Source organism: Benincasa hispida, chromosome 12 (assembly GCF_027475165.1).
Source record: "Benincasa hispida cultivar pf3 chromosome 12, pf3_genome.v1.1, whole genome shotgun sequence".
NCBI classification, from domain to species: Eukaryota; Viridiplantae; Streptophyta; class Magnoliopsida; order Cucurbitales; family Cucurbitaceae; genus Benincasa; species Benincasa hispida.
In genome coordinates, this window is record NC_143489.1 from 4618728 (window position 1) to 4631145 (window position 12418).

Sequence of the window (12418 nt, forward strand, 5' to 3'; positions counted from 1 at the left end):
GACGACCATCTCCACTAACTCTAAAAACAATTATTTTAAATTACTAGTTCATAGTATTTTATAGTCGTCTTTATAGTAATTTTACATTAATAAAACATTTTCAGTATATAACAAAAACCAAACAAACTTGAAAATAAAAACACTTTTGAGAAAAAGTTGTCAAACAAATGATTATTTTTATTTTAAACATTCTTTTATCAAAAGTGTTTAAATGAAAATGATTTTTTGAAAAACATTTTTCCAAGCTAATCCAAATAGAAGCTTGTATCATGACAAAAAAGAAGTCTCAACTAAAGTTTGGGAGGTGAAAGGAAGTTCTTAAACATATCTATCAAATACAATATTTAGATGGATGTTTATGTAATTTTTTTTGTTTAAGTAGACTTTGCCATTTGTTAGCCCAAATCATATATAATTTTTTTTATATCATATGATTGGGTCGAAGAATGTGGCCATTTGTTACATATCTCTGTACCAACCATGTAACATGACCATTAATAAAATCATTATAGTACAATTACATTTTGTGATATTCCACTTATAATATAAATCCAAATTTATTTTTTCAATGAATTCAATATAATTAGGAATGTGACGTGCACAAATTTGTAAAATGATTACTTAAATTTAAAAAAAGAAAATCGCATGATCCAAAAGTAAACCTAAACTCCATTTCCCAAAATTCCCCAACAATGCACATGTACTAAAAAAAACAAAAATAAAATAAAATGCAATCCATAGTTTATTTTTAAAAATATATGTAGTATTATTGAATAAAAAAGTTTTCAACGAAAATAATCTTGATACAAGCAGATTATTTATGTTAAGAAAAAAAGTTGCACCAGATATCACTGATATATCAACTCAACTCAGCACTTAAACACAGATATATGAATTTAGTCAAAACAAATATGCACTCCAAACACAAACATATGAATTTCATAAACAACTCCACTAATATGTGAACTCTGACATCATATCTCAATTTAGCACCCCAAACAGGCACTTGCACTTTTCAAATAAAGGGACCAACCCTAAAAAAGGATCACAAATATATATATATAATATATGTCTCAACTTTGAGAAGCTCTTCAAGGAAGGAGAATAATATTATTCTTGGCAAGAAAAGGAAATAAAATTGGTAAATCTGTACTACACATCCCAACAGATGAGAAAAAAAAAATATTATGTCAGAATCTGCCCATCACGAAACTAATTTGTGCTTGATATCGTACAACACGTGTTGCAAGCAAGTATTACTTGTAATAAAATTAGTGATATCAAGCAAGTTTTACTTGATATCATGACACTAACAATACCAAGCAAATTTTCAAAACTACCACTAAAGTTCAAATCATTCCCATTCATAATGATTGCATTAAAATCCACTAAAAACAACATTAATCAAATCAAACCACATGACTACTGAAGAGCTTAAACTTCTTGGAATCCAAAACCAAGTTCCTAAAAGAAGCAAAGCATCCAAGAAGTCCTACACCAGAGAAGGCAGCAACAATGAAGAGATTAACCCAATAAGTTATCGACGTCACTGGAGGCTTGTGGGTGATGTTATAGAGAACCATCGGAAGAATGAAGTCGAGCGGAATGAACCCGATCGCTCCTACAACGCTGTTAATATCACCAAAGAATGGAAACATGGCTGCAAAAAGACCACACAATGACATGTACAATGTCCTCAAAATCAGCCTAGGAATTAGGTTTCTTCTTGAGAACACTCCTTGTTTTGCATCTGCTGATCTTCTCTCCATGATCTCGTAAGCCACTTGAGCATAAACCTGCGTATATTATAATATAGAAAGTTAATTAACAGAAAACTAAAAACAAAATCATTATCAAATTGGAATTTAGTTGAACAACCATTCCAATGGCGAGAAGTTGGAGGAGAATGAAGAGGACGGCGAGGAGGAGGATCCAAGTGGGAGCTAAAGGAGATTCATTTTTGGGCAATAAGTTCTTCAAGATATTTGAATTGGAATTGTTGCCAAAAACCCAATAGCCAGAAGCTGCAGATGAGTAGAATGTGATGAAGATCACAATGTAACACATGATCAGCCCTTTTACCATCTTCCCACCTACTGGTGGTGCAAGAGTTGCCTGTATATGTGTATATCATGTTTCTAATGACTTAATTCCTTAAATAAATAAATAAATAAAATCAAACTCAAAAGCATAAGCTCATGACCGAGTTCATATAAGTTCAATTATATGGATATTTTAATGCTACCTTGATACAACTTAACCAGTCAATCATAGTAATGAGTTTCAAATGATTGAAAAATTTTACCATATCATAAGAATCAAATTGAAACTAAAATCAAATTGTAGTGAAGGAAAATTCAAGTTCAATTTTAAAGCTACAAACTCAGAAATGAAGCAAAAATGATATCAAATAAGTCCTAGAGAGAATATATAATAGAATTGTAAAGGGTATTGAAAGAAGGTTTAAGATGTGGTAAATTAGGTCCCCGTGGGTTTTGGTTTTTAATTTTTAAAATTAAGTCTCTAAACACTTATTCCACCTCTAAATATATTACTTTATTATCTAATTTTTACTAATGTTTTAAAAAACCAAGTCAAATTTTGAAAACTAAAAAAATAGTTCTTTCAAACTTGTTTTTGTTATTTCTGAAATTTGACTAAGAATTTAACTAAACTGAGAGATAACATACTTTATTTTAGAAACTAAAAACGAAAAATGAAATAGTTAGCCATCGAAACCTATAATATTACTTGAATTTCCGGAAGGATGCCATTGCCAAAAATGGCAGCAAAAATAGAGATGGAAGTGAAGGCACTAAAGACCCTTGCAGAGAGTGTGGATTCCAAAGAATAATCCCTTGGTGGAACATTATCCGACGTACCTGCACGCATCAATATTTCTAAATAATTAGCTCACGCTACTAACTACATGTTTGAGAGTGATTTTGAACACGACAAAAGTGATTTTAACCATTTCAAAATGACTCTCAAACATGTTCATAAAAAGTTTAAAAAGAGTAAGGGTTACGATATAAACAAACCTGCAAGGATAGAAGCGAAAGCGATGAAGAAAGCGTAGGCGAGACTGAGAAGAAGGGAAAGGAAGTTGATGTATCTAAGGGAGTGAAAGGAAGGAAGCTGAGACATTATTATCATTCCCATAGTCACCATTGCTATGAAATGGTATAATTTCAGTTCCCCTTTTGGATAAATGTTTGAATACATCAACTTCTCTCATCACCAAGAACCATCAAACACCACCAAAAATAATCCATAGTCACTAACCAAACTTAAATTAGTCTAAATTGAAGCATAAAATTGGCAAATTTAACGTATTTATAATGATATAGTAGGATGAGAATTAATTTTTAAAATATCTTCTAACATAAATGATGGTTTCTTCACTAAATTGTAATAATGAGCTTAATTAGATGGGACAACAATAGCATGTAATTCTTTCTATTATGGTCAAAAGTTCTTCAAATATGCTAAATTAGGTTTTTTATGAGAAAAATTGAAAGAAGTGCTTAATTAAATGGTTTTTTAATGAGAAAAAACATTTGGAATGAGCATAATATATAATAACAAATAAGGTTTAAATCTCATTTTGTCCTTCAACTTTTAATTGTGTTCTATTTTAGTTTTTTAAAATGTCTATTTTGATCTCAAATTTTAAAATGTTCTTAACTTTTAAAATATCTATTTGGATATGAACATTTAACACATACATGACGACGGCGTCAACAACAAAAACAAAAAACCATTTTGGTCACTGTCCTTTGTGGGTATTCAGTTTTAGTTCGTGTACTTTCAAACGGTCAATTTTAGTTATTGTACTTTCAATAAATCTTACTTACTATTTTATTGTCGATTTTTTTTAAAACATATTCACATGATATTTCTTTGTATAAAAATTATTATTATTATTTAATTAATTTCAATCAAAAATAAATTTGATGGACTATATTTAAAATTCATTAAAGACTAAAATTGAACAAACTCTAATGTACAAGGATCAAAATAATATTTTAACGAAAAAATAATCATTTTGGGTCATACCTTTATTTTGTTTTAAACAAGTTTAAAGTATGTGTACTAGTATGTTGTTATGAGCATGATTTTAAGCTATATAGGTAAGAGACAAGCATTTAAAAAGTGGATATTAAATGGGGAAAAAAATAGTAAAGAACCAAATGTTTAAAGTTCATGAATTAAAATTAAAAAATTAAATTAAATTAAGAACCAAAATGGAGCAAACATAAGAGTTTAAGAATGAAAATAAAAGAAAGTGAAGGGACGAAATAATAAAAAGCAATAAATAAATAATATACCTCTAAGCATTCCCCACCAAGCAATATTGCGGCTACTCCCACTCCGGTGTTGACGGCCGCTTGTATGAACACCACAATATACAACATCCATCCTGACCCTATTAATTTACTCCAAAAAATATATATAATAAAATCAAAATTAGGCTCATAAATATAGAAAATTTATACGGATAATCCAAAAATTAAATTTAAAATATCTAATAACCTAGTTTTTTTTAAAAAAAAAAAAAGTGAAATAATCTTTTGCTAACGTTAAATTCGAGTGAAATTACCAAAATATACTCACGAGTATATAGAAAAACATCTCGCCATTCTCTCTTGGTCTCGCTCTCTCTCTCTCTCTTCTTTTTCTCACTCACAAATCACTACTCTCTTTATGTCTCTCGCTCTCTCTCTTCCTTTTCTCACTCACAAAATCAATTCTCTCTCTCGCTCTTGCTCATCGAAACTAGTCACGTCGAAGCTCCTTGCTTGGACTTACCGTGTAGGAGACTAAGAAGAAGACATGTAGAGGAGAAGAAGTCGGAGAAGAAGAAGACGACGACGCGCAGAGGAAGAAAATAAGAGAGGGCGAAAGATGAGGCAACGTTGGAGAAAAGAGGAAAAGGGAAAAATATATATATCAAGAAAAGAAGGACAGTACCGTAACTTCACGTGGTCATGATATCAGTAAATGATCATTTGACATTTTTTTCAAAAACTAGGTCATTTACCATTTTGGACTTTTATGTAAAAAATATAATAGGTGAATATGACTAAAATATATAGGTTTTTACATAATTAGGGAAGTTGATAGACTAAGTAAAAACTATCTTCAACGATAATTGACATGATATGGTATTTTTTTTATGGAATCAAGTATAAATTATCGATCTCGAAATTAAAAGTTCAATCTTCTACTTCATATATTACTAAGAAGGAAAAAAAAAAAAGAGAGAACAAGTGTTAAACATATTTTTCTTCATTTGTCTAAACAATGAATAACGCGTCCTATGTTTTTTGTTTTTTGTTTTTTTCCTTCAAGGATTGAAATTTTGACAAAGGACAACGAGTGAGATTTGGATGTGAATGGATCATGATGGTGTTCCTATAATGCTTAATTATCAAAGTCAACTTGACTTGACTTCATAGTTACTTTCATTTTCAAATAATTACATTCCTATCCCATTTTTCATTCCATTTTGTCCAATTGAGTTAAATTCAATTTTCAATTAGGTAGATTCGTCAAAATGAACATAATTCAATTAGCATAAAATTTGTATTATCGACTTTGAGGTTAAAAGTTCGATTTTCTATTCTACATATTATCAATATATATAATTTTAATTCAGTCTAACCTAATATCTTTTAGGATCTATTAAACATAAAATTAAAAGTTTAAAGACCTATGTTAAACAGTTTTAAATTTGGAGATTGATTATTAGAGACAAAAACGAAGGTTTAAATAACAATTTATTAATATATCCATGCACAATTAAAATTAGATTTGATAAATAAGCATGTGGCTATTAGACATTCTATTAGTTTTATAAAATATCAAATATGTCTGAAATGTATGAGATGCAAACTAATCCAAGCAGACTTATATCTTAGGCTAAATTATATATACAAAAAAATGCTCAATTTTGTCATTTGTTTGAAAAAATCTATATTATTTCAAAAACCTTTGCAAAGAAAAAAAAAAGAAATATTCTTTCCAAAGTAGTAATGTCATTGGTTATCTTTTTTAAATGTTTTAAATCTACTTTTAAAGTAGAAATCCCTTAAAATTATAGTTTGAAAATTGGCACTTGTCATGAGTATAAGATCTAGAATGGTGTAGCAAATTCGGGTTCTTCTGTCCAAATTACTATCACTAATTCCAAGTTCTCATTTATGTGTGAAAATCAAATAAATTTCTACTTCAATGATAGTTTTCAAACATTTATAAAAAGATAAGAGTAGTATTGCAAAGTTTTAAAGAATAAAAGCCTTTTTTAAACAAATACCAAAGTTCATAGTTTTTTTTTTTAATTTAACCTATTTTTTAAAATGGCAAATTATATTTTTAAAAAATACTCTGTTTCAAAAAACTAAAATTCTTTTAAAAGTTTGCAATATTATTTTGACATTTCATATATATTTTAAAACTACATAAGTCCATTACAATTTTGGATGGAAATTAAATCGCAAACAAGTCTAATGATGATCAAGAAGTATTGGAGTTTCACTTTTTGTTCTAAGACTCTATTTGGGATTATCTTCGCAATCATAGAAATTGATTTTGGGAAAATCTTAACCACCTTTATTGTTTGGTAAATCAAATTATCAAGGTGAAATATTTTATTTTTTGTTTTTGTTTTTAAAAATTAAGCCTATACATAGTAGTTTCACCCTCAAATTTCTTCTCCACCTTTGGTTTAAAAAATCAAATCAAAATTTGAGAACTAAAAAAAAAAGTAACTTTCAAAAAGTTGTTTTTATTTTTAGAACTTGACTAAGAATTCAACCAACATACTTAATTTGACTAAGAATTCAAGCACCATACTTAAGAAAGATGCAAATCATGATAAGAAATGTGGATGAAATAAGTTTAATTTTCAAAAATAAAAATTAAAATCTAAATAATTGCCAAACATAACCTAAATATGTAAAAGCTAACAGTTGCTTTTAGATTAAGGTTTTTAAAGAATCTGTTAATTTTTTTTAACCATTTAAATAAATATAATAATATTATTTCATATTAATATAATTTTTCACATATATTTTCAAATTTTAATTGATTTATTTTTTTACAAAAATTATTTTTCTTAAACTTTTATCAAATAATTTAGATAAAATACAATAAGTTAAAATTTAAATCATATAAAATTTTAAAAATATATAAATTATAATAAATTATTAATTAATTATTAATGTAAAAATAATAAAATTACACTAATCTAGTATTAATTTATCTAATATCGTAGTTAGTTTTCTTATTTAAAAATAAAATTTATCAATATTATTTTACTTATTTCCAATGAAGAAAACTAACCGTAACTATTTTGAATGCTACAGGAGAAACTTAAATCACCTATCAATCTATCACATCATCTTGTAAGTCAATTTTGGCCCAACTTTGTAATAGATTTATATTCCAAAACTAGTTTTGAAATATTTACTAAAGACCGGAATAATATTATAACTTTTTTGAAAGAAAAGGTTTTAACTTTTGGAACGCATGGCAAAGTTGAAGGGTATATTATCTTATAAATTTAACCTTTTTAAATCAATAACACTACTCAAAGCGGTATGTTGAGAAGAACGAAATGGTTACCCAAGACGTCGGCGGCGAGTTCCCGGAAGCGGATGTGGCGGCGGCCCTGTTTCTCACAGAGTTCCAGAACCTTAGACAAGAGGTAGTAAGAGTAGAAAGTCACCGCCGCCATGACCGTCAAGCAAACAAATCCCACTCCCCAACCCAATCCTCGAAAGGCAAACGGCAGAGTCAGAATCGGCGGCCCAACGATCGCCGTCGTCAAGTGAAATCCCGCATGCCACCACTGCCCTGTTTCAAGCCAAAATTAATTAGCACCGCATTTGAACTGTTGAAACAGGGGAAAAAAGAAAACCCCATTTCGGACCTTTGGATTCGAGGACGAAGGCGGCTCCGGCGTCGGAAGAAAGCTTTGAAAAGGAGTCAGGGGGAGAAAGGTCTGCCATGGATTAAGGAAACAGAGAAACAGAATTAGAAGAGAGATGATGATGGGTTTTCGGTTTTGAAGAGGTAAAAAGCAGAATGGTGGCGGAAATTGGTGGGATTTAAGCAAATGGAGTTTGATGAGTAAATGGATGGTATTGGAAATGGAGAAGAAGTTGATGGGATTTTAAGAATGAGGAGATGGATTTTTTTATTGCGACTCAGGATTTTAATGAAACGTGTAGGATGAGAATATGGTTTTAATTATATAATTTTGACGAATCTTTTTCTTAACATTAATATTCGTCTCCATCTTTATGTTAATGTATGGTTCAAACTCTCAAAATAATAATAATATAATAACTATTATTATTATTATTATTGTATCACTTTAAATTTTATAATTTCAGAACGTCTATCAATTTAAACCATCTATAACATTTCGTTTGAATGTATGATACTTAGGAGGGCCTCTTTAAATGGTACAACGAAAGAATTCATTTTGAGAAATTTGTATGGATGGATCAAATTTCAAGGTCTACTCAAATTTGGCCCAGATTTTAAAAACATTTAAATTTTGATCTTCCGATGATGTCAGTCGCATGTGAAATATTCGTTTAGTCTTCAAAACGCTCGATGCCACACACGCATCTTAGATTCTCACTCATTCATCTTGTTTTGAACTCATGTCTCTTGTGTCTTCCTCTCGTTCTTCATCGGACAAATCAAACGTTTTAAATTTTAAATTTCGATCCGTCAACTTATTCTTCCTCTTTCTCTGCCTTTCTTTTTCTTCTTTCTTCTTCTGGCTTTCTTTTCTTTTCTTTCTGAATTCAAATGAAGGAAAAAACTACAAAATCGATGAGGAAAAGCTAGAGGAAGAATTCAAAAGAAGAAAAAAAATTAAGGAAAAAATTATGGAGAACAACGTGAATTAGGGAGCGAGAGGAAAGAGCGAGAAATCTATGTTGTGTCTAGCTCGCGCACGTTTATTGAGTTAAAACGGTACTCTCGTATGCGACTAACGTCATTAGGAAACCAATTTTCAAGCGTTTTTTAAAGGTGAGTCAAATTTTGAGTGAGTCTCAAAATTTGACCAATCCGTACAAATTTTCCGTCATTTTCATGTAAGTACTTTTAATAAAAATGAGTTAAAATAATAACAGATATGTGTTCGTTAACATTTTCTCAAAGTATTCTTATATACAAGTTTATTTGGATTGAAATATATTAAGGTTTGTTTGTTTTACAGATTTTATCATGGAGTTTTAGATAGACATTTAACATCTTTATTTGTTTTGCAGGATTTCACCTTTTAAACCCTAGGATATTATTATCTAGTTAACTTTAAAACTCATCTGACATGCGTTTTTTAATACCCTCCATACTTATGGAATTTTTATATATGGGAGATGAATATAGTTTGATTAATTAATAAATTAATATCGATTAATCATTATTATTAATTCTAATTAATTATTAAAATATAAATATATTATTTAGACTTAATAAATTTCAATTAATACATTTATCATTGATATTTATGTTATCTTAACTATTTAATGTAAAATTTTATTATTAATTATTATTATTCTAATTAATTTATATTTATTTAATTATTTTTATTAATTAAATAAAATGATTTAAATAATGTTTAATTAAAAACCATTTATTTATTGATATTTTAAGTGATTAAATAATTTATCAATATAAAAATATATTAAATAATTAAATTTATTTTTAGTTTCTATATTCGAAATTGATAAATCAAACACACTCATTTAACTTCTAGACAATTCAAACACAGACATTAATTATCTCAAATATTCTTAAAACTCATACATTTAAATTCCATAATTTAGTATTCATACCCATCAAACAATATTACAACCCAAACGGCCCTTAAAAAGTGTTTCTATTAATGTCAAATTACTATAAATGATAATTATTAAAAACTATGAACTGATTATTTAAAGAAAAATTATTGGTCAAGTTTCTTTTTAACATATGATCAATCTAATTAGTCATTAGTGTTAGCCCCTATGAGTTAGTTATTGGAAATAATTGATACAATTGGTCGATAAAATTAGTCGCTAGAGTCGGTGGCTATGGAGTTGGTTGCCGAAGGGATCGTCAAAGTTCGCCGCCAAAATTGGTTGCCGCTAGAGTTGGTGGTGTTGGAAGTTACCAGAGGTGATCGCTGGAGTTGGCCGTCAGTGGTGGTTGTTGGAGGTGGCTGGTGGCTGGTGGAGGGCGATGGTAACGGGTGACAACTATGGTGGAAATGAGGTAAAGAATTAATCAGGGCATTTTGATAATTGTATGTGTTACACAAATTGGGGAGAGATTAAGTATTAAATACTAAAAAATCATTTTTCTAAAAATTTATTTCAAAGGTTTCTCTCATGTCAACTTACTGCATAAACTCATTTTTTTCAAAAGCTATTTTGAATTGTTGTCAAACACTCCAATTTTTTTTAAAATGGTTTTTTTTTTCAAAATTAAACACTTGAAAAGTTAAACCAAACATACACTTTTATAATTGTATTGATTAAATCTCTAATCTTCATCAATGAATCAATTTAGCAGTAAATTGGAACTTTATTTGAGAACCAATACATCAACTCTAGTTATCCATTTTGTAAAACTGACACTTGCATAAATGAAAGTAATAGTAATGAAGAATCGAAATTGGTCCGTTATAAAAAGTTAGAAGTATAATTGATAGAAGCTATGAGTTTCACACAAGATTTGTCGAGCAAAATCTTTAGGAGGGTGCAGTTACAAAAGTTTGTGGTTTAAATTGATATGCATTAGACTTCTCTTAAGGAAAGAGTCGTTCCTTCGCACCCTCACCTCAGGAGGTCCGACCCTTCCGATTTTACGAAAGTTGTTGCTCCTTTCTAGTGAAGTTCACTCCTTTGGTATTGAAACAACTTTGATTTTAGTAAATTATTAGTTCAGAGTTTTAATTGATAACTTTCAAAGCTTATAATATAAATTGATATTTTTTAAGAAAAAAATTAAAGTCTTGTACAGTAACACTAGTATAGCTAATTGGAATAAAGCATGTATCTTCGATGAAGATGTCTAGACACTCTTTTAGTTATTTCTATTATTTTCACTTGCTTTCATTTAAAACTAATACAAAAAGCACTTATTAAACTTATTTTTCTTCCAAAATCTTATTAAAATTATTTTTCTTCCAAAATCTTATTAAAATATATATAAAAAAAAATAGCATAATTCTTCTTTTAAGTAAGACGAGAAAAACAGGTGAAGATGAAAATATAAAATATCACACATAATGAAAAACCATCATTCTTAATTGTATTCAACACTTTTCTTGAATATTACATTAATCAATGCATTTTAAGAAGTTTTATACAAATGTAGAAATGATGTATTAACGATTTTTAAAACATAATTCTAATGTCGATTAATTATGAAGGTTTAGTATTTTAATCCATCCAATTATTAGATTGAGTTTTAAGTAATACAAACCACCAAAATTAAATGACATAAAATTGTCTATATATATATATAAAGAATTAGTTAAATGTAATAATAATAAATAAAAAATAAAAAAAGACCCACAAAAAAATTACTTACGTGGTAAGTACTTACTATGTGAGTATTATTCTTTTGTGGGTCAATACCAATTTTTACCAAACCACCATTAAAAATGTGAAATGTATAAACTCTTTTATCCATAAAAAAAAAGAAAAAAAGAAAAAAATAACTCTCTCATCTCTCTTCCTTTTTGCATTATTCTCTCCTGTTTATGGAAAATGCAATGGCATGAACACAAATGTTATTTCAATAAAAACACAAAGGGACAAAAAGTCATTGAAATATATCTTTTATATACGTGGATTTCAGATTTCGAGGTTGATAGTATAAGTTCATCTTTGTTGAGTTATGTTTATGTTCACATCATTAAAATATTCTAATGACTAATATGTTGAGAAATATTATGCATATTTAATTTTTAAAAAGCATTAAGAAAAGCAAAACCTAAACTAGTGGAAAAAAAAAAAGTCAAAGTGAACCAAACTTAACAGACATTCGGTGTGTGTTAGCAATTAGAAGGTCTACTATTCAAATCACTTTATCAACTTTTATTATACTAAAATAAACTCATAATAGTGGCATCCGTCAATGATGGGTAACTTGATCAATTCAATTATGAATTTAGTCAACAAATTTTGACAATTGTATTTATTTAATTCACAAACTTAAAACTTTTTAGTCAATGAAATTTGACAAGGGTATTTATTTAATTCATAAACTAAAAACTTTTTAGTTGTGTTACTAAATCCATTTTTCTATTTAATAAGCCCTATATCAATGTATGTAAATATCAACATAATATGTTGATTAACGTAACATGTTATGTCAAGTTATTATTTGTTTATCTAATTAT

General features: G+C 28.4%; 1 protein-coding gene across 1 annotated transcript; it reads right to left on the bottom strand.

Moving 5' to 3' along the window:
* Positions 1-1167: 1167 nt before the first annotated feature.
* Positions 1168-8260, bottom strand: LOC120092631 (putative GABA transporter 2). The gene is made up of 7 exons (XM_039050777.2): positions 7937-8260; positions 7630-7860; positions 4332-4429; positions 3042-3228; positions 2752-2882; positions 1879-2115; positions 1168-1796 (listed from the first exon to the last, which is right to left on the bottom strand). Exons 1-7 carry the CDS (start codon positions 8013-8015, stop codon positions 1410-1412), a joined length of 1350 nt encoding a protein of 449 aa, XP_038906705.1. The 5' UTR covers positions 8016-8260; the 3' UTR covers positions 1168-1409.
* Positions 8261-12418: the final 4158 nt, after the last annotated feature.

Coding starts and splice junctions, on each gene's coding strand:
- LOC120092631 (XM_039050777.2), bottom strand. CDS start 8,015: ATGGCAGACCTTTCTCCCCCTGACTCCTTTTCAAAGCTTTCTTCCGAC. Junction 3,229..4,331: donor TTGGTGGGGAATGCTTAGAG/GTATATTATTTA, acceptor TGATGAGAGAAG/TTGATGTATTCAAACATTTA. Junction 2,116..2,751: donor GCATCCTTCCGGAAATTCAA/GTAATATTATAG, acceptor ACACATATACAG/GCAACTCTTGCACCACCAGT.